This window comes from Aulonocara sp. 'chitande type north' Nkhata Bay, linkage group LG8 (assembly GCF_057382095.1).
Source record: "Aulonocara sp. 'chitande type north' Nkhata Bay isolate Kocher_YH1m ecotype deep benthic linkage group LG8, A_spYH_male_GT1.1, whole genome shotgun sequence".
In the NCBI taxonomy this organism is placed as follows: Eukaryota; Metazoa; Chordata; class Actinopteri; order Cichliformes; family Cichlidae; genus Aulonocara; species Aulonocara sp. 'chitande type north' Nkhata Bay.
Genome location: NC_141351.1, coordinates 15,618,666 through 15,638,167, shown reverse-complemented (window position 1 = coordinate 15,638,167; position 19,502 = coordinate 15,618,666). Strand labels below are relative to the sequence as shown.

Sequence of the window (19,502 nt, the reverse complement as noted above, 5' to 3'; positions counted from 1 at the left end):
TACTTTGCTTTTATCTTGTCTCGTGAAATTAAATCGTAGCGTATTGATCTTGACTGGAGATAACACTGTTATTCAACAAGAACCCATTAGAGGGACGATAATAATAGTAGTCACTGTCATTAAGTGCAATGTTATAAGGAAGCCAGGCAACAGGGAAGACCTGCAGCCTGATGTATACAAAGTGCAACAGCACAAATGAAATTTAATTAAACCTGACAGATGACTTTATGTTCTCACTGCTAATATGGCTGCGATCTGCTTGACATTTGGAATTCAAACCCACATATGTCTGTATTGTTTAATACCATCAGATACAGTACAGATCAGCAACATTCACTATTTCTGGAAAAAAAATATTGCTTTGTATTATAACTAAAAGTGTCAGTATGCATACATTACCATTTCCTTTGATGTCTGGTCTCTGTTTTTTCCAGGTGGGCGTTTGCCCTTTATTTATTTGGTTCAAAGTGGTTTGAAAGTTGAATTGCTCCAGGTGATTTCCAGGCTCTTGGGAAGCAAAACCAGGCTTTTCCAATGCTATCAGCAAAAAATCAACACACCAAACCAATCCATCTACTTGCCATGCTAATACTGTGCAGTACAGGTGGATGTGATATTTCGTGCAGCGTCTGCTGCCTACACGCTAGAGAGGGATTCGCCGTGGTAGCCTAAGGGATACTTCATTGCAACAAGCAGAGAAAAAAACATCTGGGTGTATACTATATCAAATGTGTTTTTACAGGACCCGCGGCCTCAAGGCCTTTGTAAATAAGTAATGATCAACAGATTGGCTGTGGGTTTTGAAGAGCAGGCCTTTGTCAGTTTTCATGATGTGCCGGGTTTTCAAAGACTTTGCCTGCTCTTAGTGCTTGTGTTAGAGAGAACTAGTGCAGTGCTGCCGAATTAGAAGATCGACATAATGTGCATGTCTGCCTTCTTCTTTATGGCTCTCTCAGCTGTCATTACGCTCCTCCAGAAAACACCTGGCCTTATGTTTCGGGGTAATGATGTGTGAAGTCTTGTCAAACGTGTCATCATAAAGCAGTGAATTATGCTGCTGATCAGTTTGAATCTTTAGAAGTACACAGAAGTGACAGTCACGGACACTTCTGCGCTGTTTAACGAAACAAACCACGCAAGAGGAAAAAAAAAAAAAAGCGATCACGTTTCCACGAGACAGTTCGCTTCTAGTTCCAGCAAACTAACATGACCTGTCTGGAACTTAGCAATGACGACCTCACTGAAATTAACACCATTTCCACGGGCTCCTTGATGGGTCATAAGACACATCTAACTGCGGGATGTCATAACGCGTTTGGTCACATCGGAGTGCCGTGACATACACGTCATGTCTGTTACAGAACTGCTGAGGCAATTGGCAGTGCAGGGTAGTGACAGGCCATCATGGCTGACAGTGAGCGATAGCTATCCTGGCAGAGCTCTGCCTCACCAGTCATCTTCACAAGGACAAACTGAAGTGACAGCGGCTCCACTGAGTGAGTGGTGAAACATTTGACTTTTGATGGAATATTTAGCCAAGGTGTAAAACCACTAAATGCTTTCACTCTTATTAGAATTTGAATTGCACTCTCACGTGGATTTTAAGCACTGTAATTCCAGTTTTTTATGATCATTTATGATTGTCCTGGCTGTAAACCTGTAAACCTACAGTTTATCAAAGCTGCCGCCTCCGCTTCTTTTGATTACACAGAAAAAAGAAAAGCGGCGATGTCTGATTTCATGCAACCGACAGTCTAGAAGCAGCAAATGGGAGTGAGTGCCATTGTTTTTAGGACCCCCGCTTTCAATATATTGGAGTGTATTTAATTATTTTTTTTATTTCACGTTTCTGTTAACATTGTACTTTAAAAAAAAACAAAAAAACATGTGCACGCTTTGACATTGAAATTTTATCGTACACGCGCTTTTCAAAGTGAAGCCGCATCGACAGAGAGGTAGAAAAGACATTTCCCTCTACTGCTACTTATATTCTTGAAAGGACATCCAGGTCTTGCCTGGGGGTATATGAGCCCAAAGGCGGGGGGGTTTTCGGCTTCAGTCTCTTGGAGCCTGAGGGATGGTAGTTTCAGCTGACACTTTCATACATACTTAACATGTTACTTAAGGTGCCCATTCTTTTGAGGTACTTGGATGGATTAAAGAGACGCTCTTGTTACGAGGGGAGGACTTGAACAATTTAAAAGGTTTTGGACAGAGACCGAAGACTGTTGTCTGGATTTTCAGAAGACAGCATCTTTAACTTTGATCTGAATCTGACAAAGTTGATTTAGGGCAAAGGGATTGTGTTGAGCAGTACTGCTAATGTGGCTGGTCACGTATATCGGTTGGCTTCGGACAATCTTTATGTGAGTTTTCTTCCGCAGATAAAAAACTTTTCGTTGGGATCAGCTTGATGAGATGTTAAATTTGGGTAACTTACAAATTTCTGTTAATCTTTTTCATACCATAGATCATGTGTTTGATTATTCTATTACATGCATCAAAACCCTTTATTTAAATTAACTGTATGACTTCATAAGATCATATCCCCCTGACCAGAACAAGCGTGATAGAAATGCAGGTACTCGTGTTGGGAGACAACTTTTAGTGGTCAGCGTTAATGTTCACCAGTGAAATTAGTTTATATAGTTCTGATGGTCTGTTTAAACATTAATACCCTTCACTTTGGAAAGCAAATACGGTTGGGCAAATTGCTGAAATATTTAAAGTCTGGTCTGTTAAAGCTTTTACCACGCAGCGCACTACGTCAAAAGCCGTATGCAGTAAGGGGGCGTAATTGCATCTCCGTGCTCATGCCAGTCAACGCAGTGTGTTGCTGCCATCTTCTTCCGCCTGGCTGCCGCTGCTGATGTCACTCTGCTTGATGACATGGCAGTTTTGTTGGCATTTCTGCAGATGGCCTCTGACAGGAAAACGAAAAGAGGAAGCGGGAAAAACTAGGAAGAAAGCAACCTTTTTTTTTTCTTTTTCATTTTTTAGTAAAAGCGACCTATTTGCAGATTGCCAAATATTCTTATGGTTATAAAATGTGTTTTTTGTTCAAATCAATGATATAATTTCACTTTCTCCCTCCCATCTTTTTGTTTGATTAGACATGACCCACTCCTCATCCTGGGAAACGAGCAGATTGAGAGCATGGACGAGAACGTAAAGAAATATGACTCCACGGGGATGTTTCACTGGTGCCCGTCCAAAGACATTGAGAAGGTCATCTTGGTGGGTCCTGCTCCTTCACTCGGTACACGTCATTTGTCCCGACACTCTTCTCCCTGGTGACAGATGTGTCATGTCACAAAGCACTATCAGAGGTTGACAGGGCACTTAAACACTCTGTAATGAGGTGTTTGACATGTCATTTGCTACAAGAGTGCCCTGCACTATGGAAAATTTCTTGTACTAATACATATGCCATTTTTCAAATTACTTTCATTGCAGTGCAGAACTGCATGATATATTTTACAGGGGGGGCATGCTCACTGCAAAAGGAGAAAGCGCTAACATTTGTTGGAAATGCCCATTTATGCAAATTCCAGCCAGGAACATATTGATCCCTTATCCCTTTCTTTCCCTCTCAGACACGGAGTGAGGCAGCCATGACTGTTCTGAGCGGTCATGTGGTCGTGTGCATATTTGGAGATGTGAAATCGGCGCTGATCGGTGTCCGAAACTTTGTGATGCCTCTGAGAGCAAGCAACTTTCACTACCATGAGCTGAAGCATATTGTGTTTGTCGGCTCCCTTGAGTATCTGAAGCGGGAATGGGAAACTCTGCATAATTTCCCCAAAGTCTCCATTCTGCCTGTAAGTAGAGAAAAATCACTAATTTCAAATGTTTATCTAGATCACGTCAAAGTGATGCCTTTGTTTTTCTAAACTGGTGTGCATATAATGCTCATTAACAAATGTATTTTGTGGGAAACGTGATATTGTTTCATCAGTATAAAAAGCACATTGTTATTTTGCAAGCTGTCCTGCAAAATGCTCATTGTTAACAAATCTTAAAGCCATCAACAATTTGTGGTTTTCGGTAGAATATTAAATCCTGGACATTACATAATGATTAATATTTATGTGGTTATGCTAGCAAAGGATTTGGCTAGGTTTAGGGGAACATTGTGGATTTGATTATGCGAATTTCTGCCTGGACTTTATTAGGGAAGCTATGCATGACTCCCAGAATAAGGAATCCTTATTTATCTTATATTGGACTTAGTTGCATCCTGTCAGTTCATCTGCTGTGTTAAACAAGCTTCAGCGCTGTTCCTTCACCTTGTAAGCCAGATTTCTACTGATTGGCTACAAATTTCAATCAGACGGATAGCAGGTGGCTCACAGCTAAACCTCTGTACCCGAATTGATTATATGGAGGTTATTCTCTCTTTCTGACATCATACAGTGCCAGAAGGGGAAAAAAAGTCAGAAAGCTGCGCACCAAGGGACAGATTTATAAACACGTTGCATCAGCACAAACTGGGTTTAGGTGTAAAAAATAATAAAAAATTGTATTGTATTGTTAGTATTTACAAAGAGATAGCAGTGAGAAGATTATGCGTAAGAGGTGACAACTTAAAGATGTTTGCATGTATGTTTCTGAGCGGTCCTTCAATAAGATGCAAAATATGGGAGGAGAATCTCCAAAAGTTGATTCTTTTCATCTGGATGTCCACATGAACAGAATCAACTTTTGGAGATTTACTTACCCGGACGATTGAACATGCATCAAGACATGGGAGGAGAATATTTAAATCAACTGCACGAATCAACGTAGAAATTTTTGCAATAGACACTAAGGGCGATCGTGGCTCAAGAGTTGGCAGTTCGACTTGTAATCGGAAGGTTGCCGGTTCGAGCCCCAGCTTGGACAGTTTCGGTTGCTGTGTCCTTGGGCAAGACACTTCACCTACCGCCTACTGGTGATGGCCAGAGGGGCCGATGGCGCGATATGGCAGCCTCGCTTCTGTCAGTCTGCCCCAGGGGAGCTGTGGCTACAACTGCAGCTGCCTCCACCAGTGTGTGAATGTGAGAGTGAATGAATAGTGGAATTGTAAAGCGCTTTGAGGGCCCCGAAAAGCGCTATATAAATGCAATCCATTATTATTATTATTTACTGCTAATTGCGTTGATATTTAACACAGAAAAAAACATGTCTTAACTTGTGCACTTTATATGAACTGACTGTGCTTGTGTTTATAGGCACAACCATTAAACTAACCACACCCATGAGCACTATGAGGATTTCGCTCACATGCTTTTTTGTCCCATTTAGTAAATCTGGCCTGAAAAGTCTTAAGCTCGAGCTTATAGTGAATACTTGCACATTCGCTGACCTCATTATTTGAAACTTTGTTCATGTTTAATATGAGCATCCACAATTTTTTTTTTGTTCCACCATTAAAAGACTTTGTGAAAGACATAATTAGCAGTAGCAGCATTTGTCAGGACTCGCCAGCAGCGCGTAGTATAATTTGGAGCATGCACACGAGGCCGACAGAAGTTTCGAGTTTGCCTGCCGTTCAAAACTTTGATTTATTTCTTGTACCTTATAGGTGAGATAACAAATTCTCTCCTTCACTGGTTCTCAAAGGGCACACCGTTGAGTAGGGCAGATCTGAGGGCTGTCAACATCAACCTCTGCGACATGTGTGTCATTCTGTCAGCCAATCAGAACAATATTGACGATGCATCACTGCAGGACAAAGAATGCATCTTGGCGTCACTCAACATCAAATCTATGCAGTTTGATGACAGCATCGGGGTCTTGCAGGCTAATTCTCAAGGTAAGGAGCGCCCTATCATAGTTCACTGCACTGCCTGGAAGGGACAGGGCCCTGGCACAGAGAATATTCCTCAGTGGGTGCTGCTTGGCTGACCTGGTGTCACTGTGTTTGACAGTAAACCCAGCTGACTATTCCTCAGGTTACTGTAACAACTGGTTTCTTCACAAACTTAATTGGTGGCAACAAGCACAGCTCTGGCACAAGAGATTTGCCTGGCTTGCACATTGTTATTTTTCAATATCTGAGACTACTTTCATAAAACTAATGTGTGCAATGTATTAAAATTGCATGTTATAGCTTTCTAAATGACACTTGAAGCACTCAGTTAGCTTCAGATGGTCTTCAGTAAGGGGCCATTATTTGGCACTGAGAGAAATCCTTTTAGAAACCTTTTGGCCTCGCGACGGGTGGAGGGTGTGGTGGTGGTAGGGTCTCCAACAATTTCATTATTCCTCTAATACATGTATGACCTCGCATGGTGCTGCTTAGTCAGCAGTAAGTGATGGATATCACAATATACCCTATGTATTATACATACAGCATCACTGATTTAATGTGCTTACTTGTCAGTCTGAGGAAAGCAAGAAATGTCAAGTCAATTTGGATTCAATCTTGCGTCACTGATTTTCTATTTCATGACTCCATATTGTACTTGCTTTTTTTGCATATGTTTGTAAAATGTTTCTGTCTCCATGCACACACAATCAAAGGGAAACAAAATGAGCTGTTTGTCACATCTATTATATATAAATCAATACTGGTCGTTGTCAAGAATATGGTAACACTGCACTTTACACCTCACTCGTGGCTGCAAATAGATGAAATAGCCCCGACACATTAGTTCTGCTGATGTGCATTATCGTAACCTCTAAAATCAAGTACTGAACCTAGTATTAACTGATGTGCTTTGTGTGACATGTATGTCCATTAAGGCTTCACACCACCAGGAATGGATAGATCATCTCCTGAGAATAGTCCAGTCCATGGACTGGTGAGGCAGACCTCTGTCACCACTGGAGCAAATATCCCCATCATAACAGAACTAGGTATGGTTTGCTGCTACGTGTTGATTGATATGCTAGCTCTGCTGTTTTATGTTCTTTTCAGTGTAGTAGTTGTAAACAAATCTCCGAAAACACAAATTATGCAATTAGAGGCTGTCATCACTTGATTAACTGTACTAAAAGTGGAATTTGTTTATGCTTTTGTCCCTTGTTGACATGTACCAGTAACTGTTTTTCCTTAACACTTGTCTAGCGCCATTAGCAAAGCCAGGCAAAAAACTGCCTGTGATTTCATTCAGTCAGGATAAAAGCAGTGGGACCAGCATACAAATGATAACTGAGCTGGGTAAGAAGAAGTGCCTCTGTCCTGTACTGCAGTGTCGTAACTGCTGCTGCCTCCATATCAGCTTTCTTTTGATTTCTCGTGCTGCACAAGAGGCTCAGTCCATTCCCATGGCATCACTTTGAGCACATTTTACCCTTGGTTCTGGTTGAAATTGCCTGTCTTGTTTTGGCTCCCTATCTCAAAGCAAAATTTCTCCCTTTTATTTTTCTAAGAATTACAGGGTCTTTGATCCCTCAGAAGTCCTTGTGGCTGTTTTCATAGCATCTTCTGTCGGATCACGTTCTCTGTCCCGTGCCCTTCTTTCATCTCAGCCCTGTCGATATGACTGACATTTATTTCTGTCCTCACAGAAGAAGCAGTTCTCCAACTAAATTTTACATCATTACTTTCTTCCAGCTACTGCATGTGTTTTTGTGCTCAAAGACATCTTTAAAGAAGGTTCTGGGGCAATGAAATACTTTCATTTGACTTGACATGCAAGTACAAGTAATTGGAAGTTCTGTCTTGGATTTACAAGACAAACAATGGCATAATGGTGTTACTGATAGTGACCTCAGGAGGACTTCAAGTTAAGGCCTGGAACTTTGACAATATGCATGGTGTCATGAGTGTGCATGAATGGCCTGGATATGGAATGTGGCAGAGGCAAGTTGGCCACAAGGCTGGATACAAACACCAGACACATATGTCATTTTAGTTCTTTTAAAGAAACTAAAATGTGGTCCAAATTTGGAACTAAGCAAATGAGGAGAATATGCGAAACTATTCACCGATTTCTAATACAGTCCATATCTGCTGCTACTGACTGTTGTGCACAACCGCTGTATTGTTGTGTCCTCCTCTTCACGTGAATCAAGCATTTGCCATGTTGGACTCAGTGTGCAGTAAAAAAAACCCAACAAAAAACAAGCTGAACTGAAATAGCTAATAAAATGAACACGTTTACCCCATAGTGAATGACTCGAATGTTCAGTTCCTGGATCAAGATGATGACGACGACCCAGACACAGAGTTGTACCTCACACAGCCTTTTGCCTGTGGGACAGCATTTGCAGTCAGTGTGCTGGATTCCTTAATGAGTGCGGTAAGTCAAAAAATCGAATTTCTAATAACATCTGCCAATTGCAAAATAGGTCAACTAAATAGTCGCGGTATCGACTGATATTAGCTACTTACTGATAAAGCTGTATCAGCAGTCTTAAGAGCTTGAAAAGAAGAAGATTGGGCTTTTGTTTGTTTCACTTCAGTCCAAGAAGCAAAACGTGGAGAATCCCAGGTATTTAAACCCTAATAGGGCTCTGCTAAGCTCATGTGATGAAACACATGTTCATCTCCAAAGGGGAAACTCCCACTTGGGTTTAAATACCTCCATAACCTTTTGGTTATGGAACTGAAGAACCCTCTTGGATGAGATGAAATAAAAAATATAACCCTTAATAATGACACATAACAAATGTTTTTTTGTGTCGTGTGTCTAAAAGAAAAAGAATAACCGCTAATATACTGAATTCTTTACTGCCAAATATCGGTATCAGTATTGTATCGGTTTTAAAAATCATATATTGGCCGAGCTTTACAACTAAATCTAAAAAAATAATACAAATAATAAAGTAGGCACATTCTGGTCCTCTGTTAAAAGAATGAATGACAAGACTGGAACTTGTACAAGGCATGATGGCTTCATTTGTCTGCCTTTCAGTTTGAGTGAGGTTAGAACAAAGCTGCCTTCAAGTGTGCTCCAGTGTAGACAAAGGTAATGCTACCTAATGGACAGCCCTCATCCATCATCTGAGTCAATAGTGCTGTCAGCAGCCAAGGGAGATGTCACCATGCTGTACAAGCAGGGGGAGACAAGCGACTGCAGTGAAAAGAAAAGGGGAGACATTTGCCCTTGTTAAAATCAGCAAAGCAATAACTGAGGAGGGATTAGAAAGATAACAATTACAGAGAGGAGTATATCTTCAGGTTTTATTGTGTGGTTTATAAAGCGGACTTTTTTTCTTTCTTATATAAAGCTAAGTAATAAATCCTTGTACAAGTGTGAACATGGACTCGCTGCTCTGATGGAAGTAGGTGTGACCTGCAGTAACTGGATTCTCCTGTCTTTTCACTCCATGTTCAGGCCAATGTGATGCGACAGAGCAGGGTTAGATAGCACCATTCAATCTGCCTGGCACGCTGAGAAGGTTCAGTTGTGACTTTGGGGGTGTTTGCTTAAGGACTCACCCCCCTCTAACTTCATTCCTTCAGACATACTTCAATGATAATATCCTCACCTTGATCCGGACGCTGGTAACGGGCGGGGCGACACCGGAGCTGGAGGGGCTGCTGGCAGAGGAGAATGCATTAAGAGGTGGCTACAGCACACCACAGACCCTGGCAAACAGGGACAGGTGTCGCGTGGCACAGCTGGCCTTGTACGATGGGCCCTTTGCCGACCTCGGGGTAAGTGATTGGTCTTGTCACCTGGGGGCTAAGGACATTTTTGTCAGCTTGCTTTGTGGGAGCTGCTGTTACTGAAGGATGCAGAGTAATAGGGATGGGATGGGGATGTAAAACTGTGTTGAGTGATTGTGACATAGCTGAAATTGTATAATGAATAGAAAATAAAGTTATATTTATCTATAGAATGAGCATCAAATAAGTATTTTGGCATTTATTTAAGATGTTAGTTTTAATAGCATATTGTTAATAGCATATTGACTGATTGTTAGCACTTACGTAGATGGATCAACTGAAGAGCCAGATGCATTTCTCAGGTCGTGTTTCAGGTCTTTGCTGGATGTTTCCTATTTCTTATGGACACAGCTTTCACACACTGGTCATCTGCTGTAGAAAGATTTTAAAGCCTGCCACTTTTTCTTTTGTCCTCTACTTGTTCAGTTTCCTCAAATTTTTTAAGGACGTACTACACACCATGAGATATACCAAGCTTCAAGCTAATATATTTTGGGAATTTACATTTGTTGGTCCAAAAATACTATGTTTGCTGGTATTTTTCATAAACCCAAATCAACTAAAGACATGGGAACAACTGATGGGTTTTGTGACAGGTTGCTAGTAATGAAGTGACTAAGATTTCAATTTAAAATCTCTTATTTTGTTTTCCTAACTCATCCCGTCTGTTAGGTCCCTTTATTTATGCTTGAATGATTCATATGATTTAAAAAAAAAAAAAAAAATCCTCTGACAGTGGTCAGGTACAAGAACTGAACTGAAAATGACGGAAAGCAGCCAATGTCCAAAGAAAAACTAAAAGCCTTCAGAAAGCTTGGAAAGCTATTTCCGAAGACAACTTAAAATTTAGTCTGACTCTTAGGAAGCTAAATATAAACAAAGGACGGGTGGCTCAAGACTCCTGTACAGTACTATAAATGGCAGAACAAAGCTAATGAGCCAAGGAGGCTTCTTTTATTTTGTGCTATGGCTCTCTTAATATTCTCTAATATTCCATGAAATCCATCATTGCTTTACCCTGGTGACCGAATCCTCTAATTGTGGCAGTTCCACTTCAACTGGAATGAGTTAACTGTGTGCTGTAAAATGTTGTTGAATGCTTGTGTTTCTTGTCGAGTTTGTAGAGTTATCTGCTTAATTTCCATGACTTTCTGCTTTATTATCAAGCTGTATCAGATAAAGACGTAATGCTATCACTTTTGATGCTAGAGATCTATTTGCTGATTTTATTTGAGTGTGGTCAGGAGACAATTTTGTCCTTCATTTACATAGACAACAGTAAACAAAACAAAGAGCATGCAAGGGAAAAGAAAAGACTACGCTGTGTAACACAGATTCTATTTTTCTATGACGTTAATATGTATTTTTAATGTTGGTTTTACAAAATACAAATTGTGTACTCATCAGTTTTGTGTTGCTCTCTTACAGGATGGTGGTTGTTATGGTGACCTGTTTTGTAAAGCCCTAAAAACTTATAACATGTTGTGTTTTGGCATCTATCGGCTACGAGACGCACATCTAAACACACAGAGCCAGTGTACCAAACGGTATGTGTTCTTGCATTTGACTGAAATCCAAATAATAATGGATTCATGTATTACTTTATTTATAACTGGCCTCACATCTGGTCCCTTTTTCCTCTAGATATGTCATAACCAATCCACCGTATGCATTTGAGCTGGTGCCCTCAGACCTGATATTCTGCCTGATGCAGTTTGACCACAACGCTGGCCAGTCTCGAACCAGCCTCTCCCATTCTTCCCATTCATCCCATTCTTCAAGCAAAAAGAGTTCCTCCGTCCACTCTATCCCCACCACCAACCGCACCAACCGAGCCAAAAGCAGGGACTCGCGAGACAAACAAAAGTATGTGCCCCTCTAAAGCTCTGTGACTGTCTATGTCCGTGACCGGTGCCTGCCGACAGCGTTTGCCTTGTTTGTCCAGACAGACTTTCACACGTCTGAGTGTCAAAGTGTGTATGTCCGTCTGACGGTGTATGTATGTGCCACTTTTGTGTTTAACAAAGCAATTTAGTACAGATTGGGTTTCCACTTTAGCAGGATTGGCTAATATTGCAGGTCAAAGAATAACTGGAACTCCCCTGGACTGAGTTTCATTCCATCCATTAGCTGTTTTTTTCCCACATTCTTGTGCATTTGAAAGCCAAGAACAGTAGTAACATCCTGACTAGTACACTTTGAGTCAAGTGCAAATATACATCAGGGTTTCTACAACTAATTCTGTCCAGTTAACCGCTTACCAACTTTTAATTAACTACGAAAGCCTTACCTATACACACAGACTCCTCTCAACCTCCATCTAATGTGGAAGAAAAGGATATTATTATATATGTGACACTGGCAAACACATCATAGAACATGACAAAGTAATTACCCTCAGGGTAGTAAGTGACAAACATTGTACAACCTCCATCTTTCCTTTTTGTTTTGCTAATATCCAGCACCTCTGTGATTATGGCCACCGTCTCTTTCCACTTGTAGCATTCCAAGTTTTGTTTAATTTCGAATTAAAGCTGAAACTTATTGTACTAAATTGCACTTTTAAAATTACACGTCTTAAAGGTTCATGTCATGTCAATGAATTCTTGCACATCGTGTCCTCTCAATGCCTTTTGATTTGCGTTAGAAAGCTGCGCTTTTAGTTAAATGTTACTTGCCACCGTGAACTATTAGTTATGTCAAGACAATTTGCAAGCATAAAATGTTACGGTTGTTAATAAAGTTTGACCCGCACAATGTGAATGTCACATTTCAGTTTTATTCTACAATTGTTAAACTTTGTGAAGAGACATTTTCATGTATTATGATTACCACTTGTATTACCAGTAATTAGACTGGTAAACTGAATCAGAATTTCTATGCACCGCTGCAAATTGGGCCCGTAACTGCTTAAAGTCAAGGTTCAATGAAGCAGTGAGTACTACACTGTCAGCATACGGCAGCAATAGCTAGCATTTTTTTCTCTACAGAGTATTCGACCTGCAACCAAAGGAGCTGGAATCCTTATAATCTTCTTGTTGCCTTTGTCTTGATTTCACAATTTAGGTCTTACTTCAGTTTGAAGCCTTACTACACCTGTGGTCTCCACAGATGACACTATAGTTGGTGTGAATCGCTATAGGAAGGCGTTTCTGCTGTGGAAATGTACATGGCATTCTATCTAACTCTTAGCTAGAAGCAGGGATAGTTATTCAAAGTAGATTTCGTACTTCCAGATTTTATTACTTTGGCTAGACTTTCCCAATTCAACATCATGTTTGGGCTTACCAAGTCCCCGACCACATACACTTTTTTCAAGTGATTGATAAGCTGACAGCTTCAACCATAGTGTATTCAAGACACAAGCAGCTGACTGGATGATACCACTTTGATCAGTCATCAATCTTTTATAATGGTACCACGTATACCTACAAGTTTTTTTTTTTTACCAGATGTACAGAAGTCAGAGTTTAGATTGTGTAGATAATTCTTCACAGGTGGCCCCAGCCCATTTTTAACAAAAGCATGTCCTCAAATGTATTTGGCTTTTCTTTCTCTCGATAACTCTAAAAAGGTAAAGAATCCATTTCCTATCCATAAGCTTTCAACTTGCAATTTGCAATATAGAAACATAACAGCTGTAAAGCATTACACTGTACAAGAAGACAGAGCCTCTAAGCTACACTTAGAGTTTCACGACTTATCTGTACACTATGGTTGTTCTCTATAGGCTGTACCAATGTAGTGCAAGCCTACCAGGTCCCATAATGAAATAATGCCTTTGTTAAGATAAGATACGATAACCTGTACTTTTAGTGCAATATACCCTATTATAATTACACTGTGGTGTCTGGCAGGTGTTTGTTATAGAGTGCCTGCAAGTTGGCATAATGAATCAGGTGAATCATTTAATTAAAGACTGTAAGATCGATATATAAAAGGTTGTTGATTTCTTGGACTTTTGAAACCAGAGAGGTTGGAAACCGAAGACACTTCATCGCATTCGCCATCACAAGTCTTTAGATAATGAGCATTCCCTGTAAATCCTCCTTTATGAGTTGAATAACAGTCATAATTTCCCAAATAAACCATATTATCTGAAACTATTGATTAAAGTCACCAGTTGCATATTTACTGAGTTCACAGACTAATGAAGCTTAGAGCTATTTTACCATGTACGTCTATACAACAGGAAGTCTTATTTGGAACCAGGGAAATAATTCCCTGCTGGGCAAAGAACATTGGGGCGCTTCTGTATCGGCTCCACTTGTCAGGCTCAGGACCCACATCCATCTTTTATACTGTCTATAAGTATGCCTCTGTGCTTCCGAATAACTCATTTTATGTCTTTACTAATGTATGTTGGACCATAAAGTACAGACTTGTTTGAATCACAAAAGCTTGTTTGTGCCATGTGCAGTATTTGTATTTGCATTAATTACTAAATGTTGTTAATCAGGCCTGTCCTTAAGTTCATGGGTTCGGTTCATGGGGCCGGTTATATTTATTGAATATATTCCCGGTATGGATGGGGTCTAAGATTGTTTGGTTTAATTGTCTGTCTCTGAGTATATATTGATTACAGGTATCTCAGTATTTTACTGTTATTAACACAGTGAAGGGACTTTGCAGAATTGACAGAGGTATGCATTCTACAAATAATAGCAATATCATAATATTTTCACATTCATTCAAAGGGAATGCTTATGTGTCACAGCTGCTGAATGAACACTACAGGCTTTTTATGGTTAACAATACTGCTCATGCTCAGTTAATACGATGCATTGCACTTTTTTACAGAGATCCATTTAACACACCAGTGTATTCGTTTGATTTAAAAACATCTGAAGTGCAGCTGCATGCTGGTATTTCCATCTGAAACTTGGAGATACTTTTTTAAAACTGCTTTAACAATAGGCATGGGAAGATTATGGCTGTCTGACATGCATTATTATGCTGGATGCATAATAATGGCACTTAAAGATATTTTTACATGACCTATGTTGTTTTTCGTTATCTTTTTTTGTGATTAGTGGCAACCTACTGTTTAACCTACTCCAAATCCATACGCAATGAGATCATCTGCTGGTTTTATGCCTCCGATCTTCCTGCTCTGCCTTTTCTGTTATTAATGGTCGCATTAGTATTTTCCCACTTAGCTTACACGTAGTGTACTACTTTCTCTTTTCAAAGTGCAACAAGGATAAGTAGAGTTGGCCAAGGTATGGAAGTGAATGAATATGCATGATATTACATACTTGCACTGAACACGGTCATGTCCCTGCTGACATGTTGCCCTCTGAATGAAAGCCAAGTAGTTTAGCATTTCCAAATGACTGCTTCAGGAGAGCATGGTCGTGACCTAAGCAGCACAGTTCACAGCGGGTTTGACTGTAGAATGTGTGACTGCAACTGAATGGTTTGATGCTACATTTTACTGTTGTTTAATGTTTTGTTACTGGCAACATGTGTCTGCTGGCACATGTATTAATGCACCACAGTATAACAGCCTTAGGTCATGACCATGGATCACATTGTAGAATGTCAGGTTATCTATTTCCTTCTTAACCAGAAAAAGTTGCATCAAGCCAAAAGTTTGAAGTCTTTTATAAATAAAAGGTTAGAAAATATACAATAATTATGAAGGTGGAAGTCCTGCATTAACTTGTAATTTGGTAAAGAGATTTTGCTTCACTGGAACTTGCATGTCTTTAGACTCAACAAAGCTGCATGCTTCATGGCAGTATATTTTTAAAAAATGGCCATAAGATGAATGGCATTATGCTACAATCGCACTAGGAGACAAAAGTAGAGACAGCAACACAATCAAAATTATTGCAAATGTGCACGATGAACCTGAGATCTGTTGCCTCCGACCACTCGCCGTCACTTGCCCTCTCAAACTGCACCAAGAGTCTGCTCTCAGTTTGCAGTTGAATGGTAATTATGTGGGATAAATTAGTGAAAATCACAAATCTTATGCTACTCTTGTCTACATGCACAGAAACATCTTACATTCTAACCTAAAGCAGAAATTCCACAAATAGTTGCTACGGGATGGAGATTAAAGTGCAAAATTGCACAGGCACTAGGCAACCTTGCTTTCTAGATTAATAAATAGGGCGGCAGTTACTTGCAAACATTCGCCAATCTGTGTGAAAGTGATTACAGTTATTTGAAGACAGTTTGCCTCCCACCAGGCGATCTGTGCAGTGCCATTGCGTGCAACACCCTCAATCCAGAGGTGGAGGGTGTTGCAAGCTCAATCGCTGGGCAACCAGTTGGCGACCATGACTACTTGTAATAGACCCCTGACAGCAAAACAATTAAATCCAATCACTGGGCAAATGCTAATTTCTCCTAATCACAAGGAGGTTGCTGTCCTATTTTTACACTAGCGTGATTGAAATATTAGAGAGGGAGGTAAAAACACAATGAGTGATATTTTCCCACCACTAAAAACTCACCGTGGAGCTTAAAATACCTTCGTAAAGCAACAATTTAGAAAAAACATTTTTTTAAATGTTATTAGTGCATGTAAAAATGCATCATATTAATGCAAAATATTTGACCTCCATGTAGCATTAACTGTCTGATGTCCTCCCTTCTTGTCTTTTTATGATTTTGACTCTTTCTCAGAAAAGACATGGTTTACAGATGAGCAACAGAATACCCACCAGAGGACCATAAAGCTCAAGCCTGTGAATACTCTCGCCGTCAATCACATCAGTCGATATACTGTACATCCGCAAGCAGCTTGATTCCACCCATCAGAGAAGCAGAGCACAAGCGCTGAGTTCTGGACGCGTGCTGGTTATTGGACTCCTAGAAGACTCATCGTGTAGGCGTCCGTCCGGAATCTGAGATATCGCCTCATCTGCAAACGCAAATCATCATTTTTTTCATCGTATAAGGCGAACATGTACTGCTTTCGTCATTCACCTCTGCAGCAAGTTTATTTTACGTAATCTTCATTAAAGACAATCGTTGTCAAATATCACAGTCACTCAGCTATTAGTTTGCACAGCTAACCTTTAGCAGTGGCCAGACTCCATGACTTTTTTGGTTTATTTTGGGGAATGATGGTCACGTCAACAAGAAAAGCAATGTTAAAAAAACAGAATAACTACTTCTAATACTGCTAAAAGGGGTGTTTATTAGGATTAATGGATCAAGTTTTGCAATTGTAAAAGTTGCCTTCTTAGCTGTGTATGAACAACTACTACTACTTCTGCATTTACGTTAACCAATGTTGCAGAGTTAGTCTGTACAGTATGTTTAAAATGTGCATTTTACACCCAGCTGCAACCCCACCACAATGGCATTGTTAGTGACTGACTCTCAGTGATTCCTTTGCCATTTGGAGCTAATTCACAACATTTGTGACAGTTACGACGGCCAGTGTCCATATGTAAATGGCATTTGGGTCCAGCCTTATCTGAATCCATTTATGTTTGTCTTATTTTTTTTGCCTTTTTTCAGGTGTTATAAATGTTTTCACGTTGCTATTTCAAGTTGTCCAAAACCCCGGAAGTGTTAACAAGTATCTGCATCTGCAAAATTTCTTTTTGTTTATTAATAGCCAAATATGATAGAGCTGTTTTTGTTGGGTTTTTTTAAATTTTGGTTAAATTATAAAACAACCAAAAATCCAAAAGTTTGTTCATTTTACATTTATCCATTTACTTAAGTCACTATAAACAGCTAAGCCAAATGCTATGACCATATATGATAGACTTGTAGGTAAGATGAATGTAAAAGCCACATATCGCATAAAGTGGGCATCATTTAAGTCCTCCTTTGGCTGTAAGCACTGCCTGACACAGGATTGTCTTGGAGGCCATTAAGCAACTTGTATGTTCTCCATGACCAATCTTAATGCCATAAACAGACATGATTTTTGTTGATGCACGAAGAACAGCTCTATCATAAAAAAAACAACTGAATTTTTGGCTATTTGGTTTTTTTTTGGAATACTTTGTTTTGTTTACCTCCTCAATGACTGATTACATATTTCATTTCCACTTGCTTCTAATAAAGCACCAATCATTTGTTTCTGTTTGGAAGCACAGAATAATGTGTGTGGTGTTATTAATCATGTCTTATTTTAATAATGAATCACAGCTATACTGGCACTGTTGTCACTTTACTTTAGGATCAATGAGGGGGAAGGAAAGGTAAAAAAAAAAAAAGCAAAGAAAAGCACATATTGCTCCATGAATTTCTCGATCCATATATGACACATAACAGTCCAGCCTAGGATTCATGTTGGATGTAAAATGAGAGAGGTTGTGACATTTTTACTGGCACAGAGGAAACCCAAGCTGTCCATCCCTCAGTGCCAGTAATGTGCCAGGCAGTGCTGAAGCCAATGGAGGACTCTAGGAAGACCCACTGCTGCGAAAAGAGGCTTCTAGTTTAGTGTTCTTAAAAATTCACTGGAGATAGCTACAACTGTCGCAAACAGTCTGAGAAGTCTTAAAACTTTTTTTCTTCTAAATCAATCCATCATCAAGAGCAGCGCCTGAAAGCAATTCAGTTGTATGTAAATGTGTAAAGCTTAATGTGAAGTATTTTTTTTCTAGTGTGTTCCCGTTTGACAGTACCTGTGGGGTTGAGAGACATTCAACATTGCAGTCTAGTCTGTATTATTTTGTGCTTTTTTTTTTTTTTAGCACATCGTCAATGCCAGTGCTAAGTTGATATTTCTGACTATGTCATCATACACAATAATAAAAACTGTTTATTGTCTTGTACAAATAGCCTTGTATATAAATTGTACATGATTTCATTTTGTATTTTCACAAATTAAAAGCAGATGTATTGTGTTCTATAATATGTCTTGTCTCTTTATTTTCTCAGATTTTAAAAGGATGTTAATGATGTTTTACACACACACGCGCACCCCAAAAAGGAGAAAAATAAATTACACTATCTCTTTGATAACGCTGCACAATTTTAGATCACGTGACACAGAACACCTCGTTGTACCCTCTTGGATAATGGCTGATGTAAAAACACACTCCACATTCTCACCTGAGGGATGGAGAGAGCCCATCATCGTGCTTGTTAACGATTTTTACACACCATGGCTCTGTGGGAGACTGTCAGCATGCCAATAATATTTACAGTCTAACACCTCGCAGAGAGGCCGCTGATTTCCCTTATCCTCCTGCCAACAGCAGTGTCACCTCTTCTTAGTAAACAAACACGCCTAACTATCAAACTAAAAACAGTCTATGACTACTATATATGTGTATTATTTACAAAGCAGTGATTTACTGTGTCAAATTATAAATGAGCTGACACTTTTTTTAAAAGGGTTACATTATCAGCTATTATTGCACAGAACATTAAAAAATGTTATAAAAAATATATAAATGCTAAATTTTTGGGTTAAAATTAAAAGTTTTGAGTTTTGTGCCTCTCCTAAATCACATGACATTGCTGGTTTGTGTCACAAAAAGTGAATAGTTGTTACATAGTCAAGTTTGTGACAGAGAGAGGAAAGTAACAAAATTGTACTGTAAAAGATTACATTTTTTTATGCACTATTAAAATATTTTTCTTTTCTTTTTTTTAAAAGGGCAAATATTTTGAAAAAATCCAAAATAATAATACATTCTCAGTACCAGTATAGCTGAAATTTTGGTGACTGTGTGTAAATGTCAATTAAAAAATGGTCAGTTGTCTTAAATAGTATAACAGTAATTAGAAATATCCAACATAAATAATAACAACAAAAACAACAATGATTATATTAAGCAGAAGAATAAGAATAAACTTTCTTTATAGGATCTTTTAAATAAAATTACAAAGGGTTTTAAAAGACAAAACAAGACACTGATAAACATTAAAGAATAGAAACATTTTAAAGTTTTACTGAATTTTGAGGGGA

The 19,502-nt window shown here is 39.2% G+C and overlaps 1 protein-coding gene across 12 annotated transcripts in view; it reads left to right on the top strand.

Annotated features, from left to right (window-relative positions):
• LOC147323476 (calcium-activated potassium channel subunit alpha-1a) overlaps positions 1-18,440 on the top strand; it is a 102,013-nt gene extending 83,573 nt beyond the window's left edge. For 8 of the 12 annotated variants that reach the window (XM_086303837.1, XM_086303838.1, XM_086303839.1 and 5 more), the window contains 10 exons: positions 3,114-3,237; positions 3,597-3,821; positions 5,605-5,797; positions 6,730-6,843; positions 7,055-7,147; positions 8,101-8,231; positions 9,398-9,592; positions 11,033-11,151; positions 11,249-11,470; positions 16,244-18,440. In XM_086303837.1, the coding sequence (XP_086159963.1) occupies positions 3,114-3,237; positions 3,597-3,821; positions 5,605-5,797; positions 6,730-6,843; positions 7,055-7,147; positions 8,101-8,231; positions 9,398-9,592; positions 11,033-11,151; positions 11,249-11,470; positions 16,244-16,265 (1,438 nt within the window). In that variant the 3' untranslated portion in view covers positions 16,266-18,440. The remainder of the gene's footprint in view (positions 1-3,113; positions 3,238-3,596; positions 3,822-5,604; positions 5,798-6,729; positions 6,844-7,054; positions 7,148-8,100; positions 8,232-9,397; positions 9,593-11,032; positions 11,152-11,248; positions 11,471-16,243) is intronic. The other 4 variants (XM_086303841.1, XM_086303840.1, XM_086303846.1 and 1 more) reach the window with 1 other exon arrangement.
• The last annotated feature ends 1,062 nt before the right edge of the window (positions 18,441-19,502 follow it).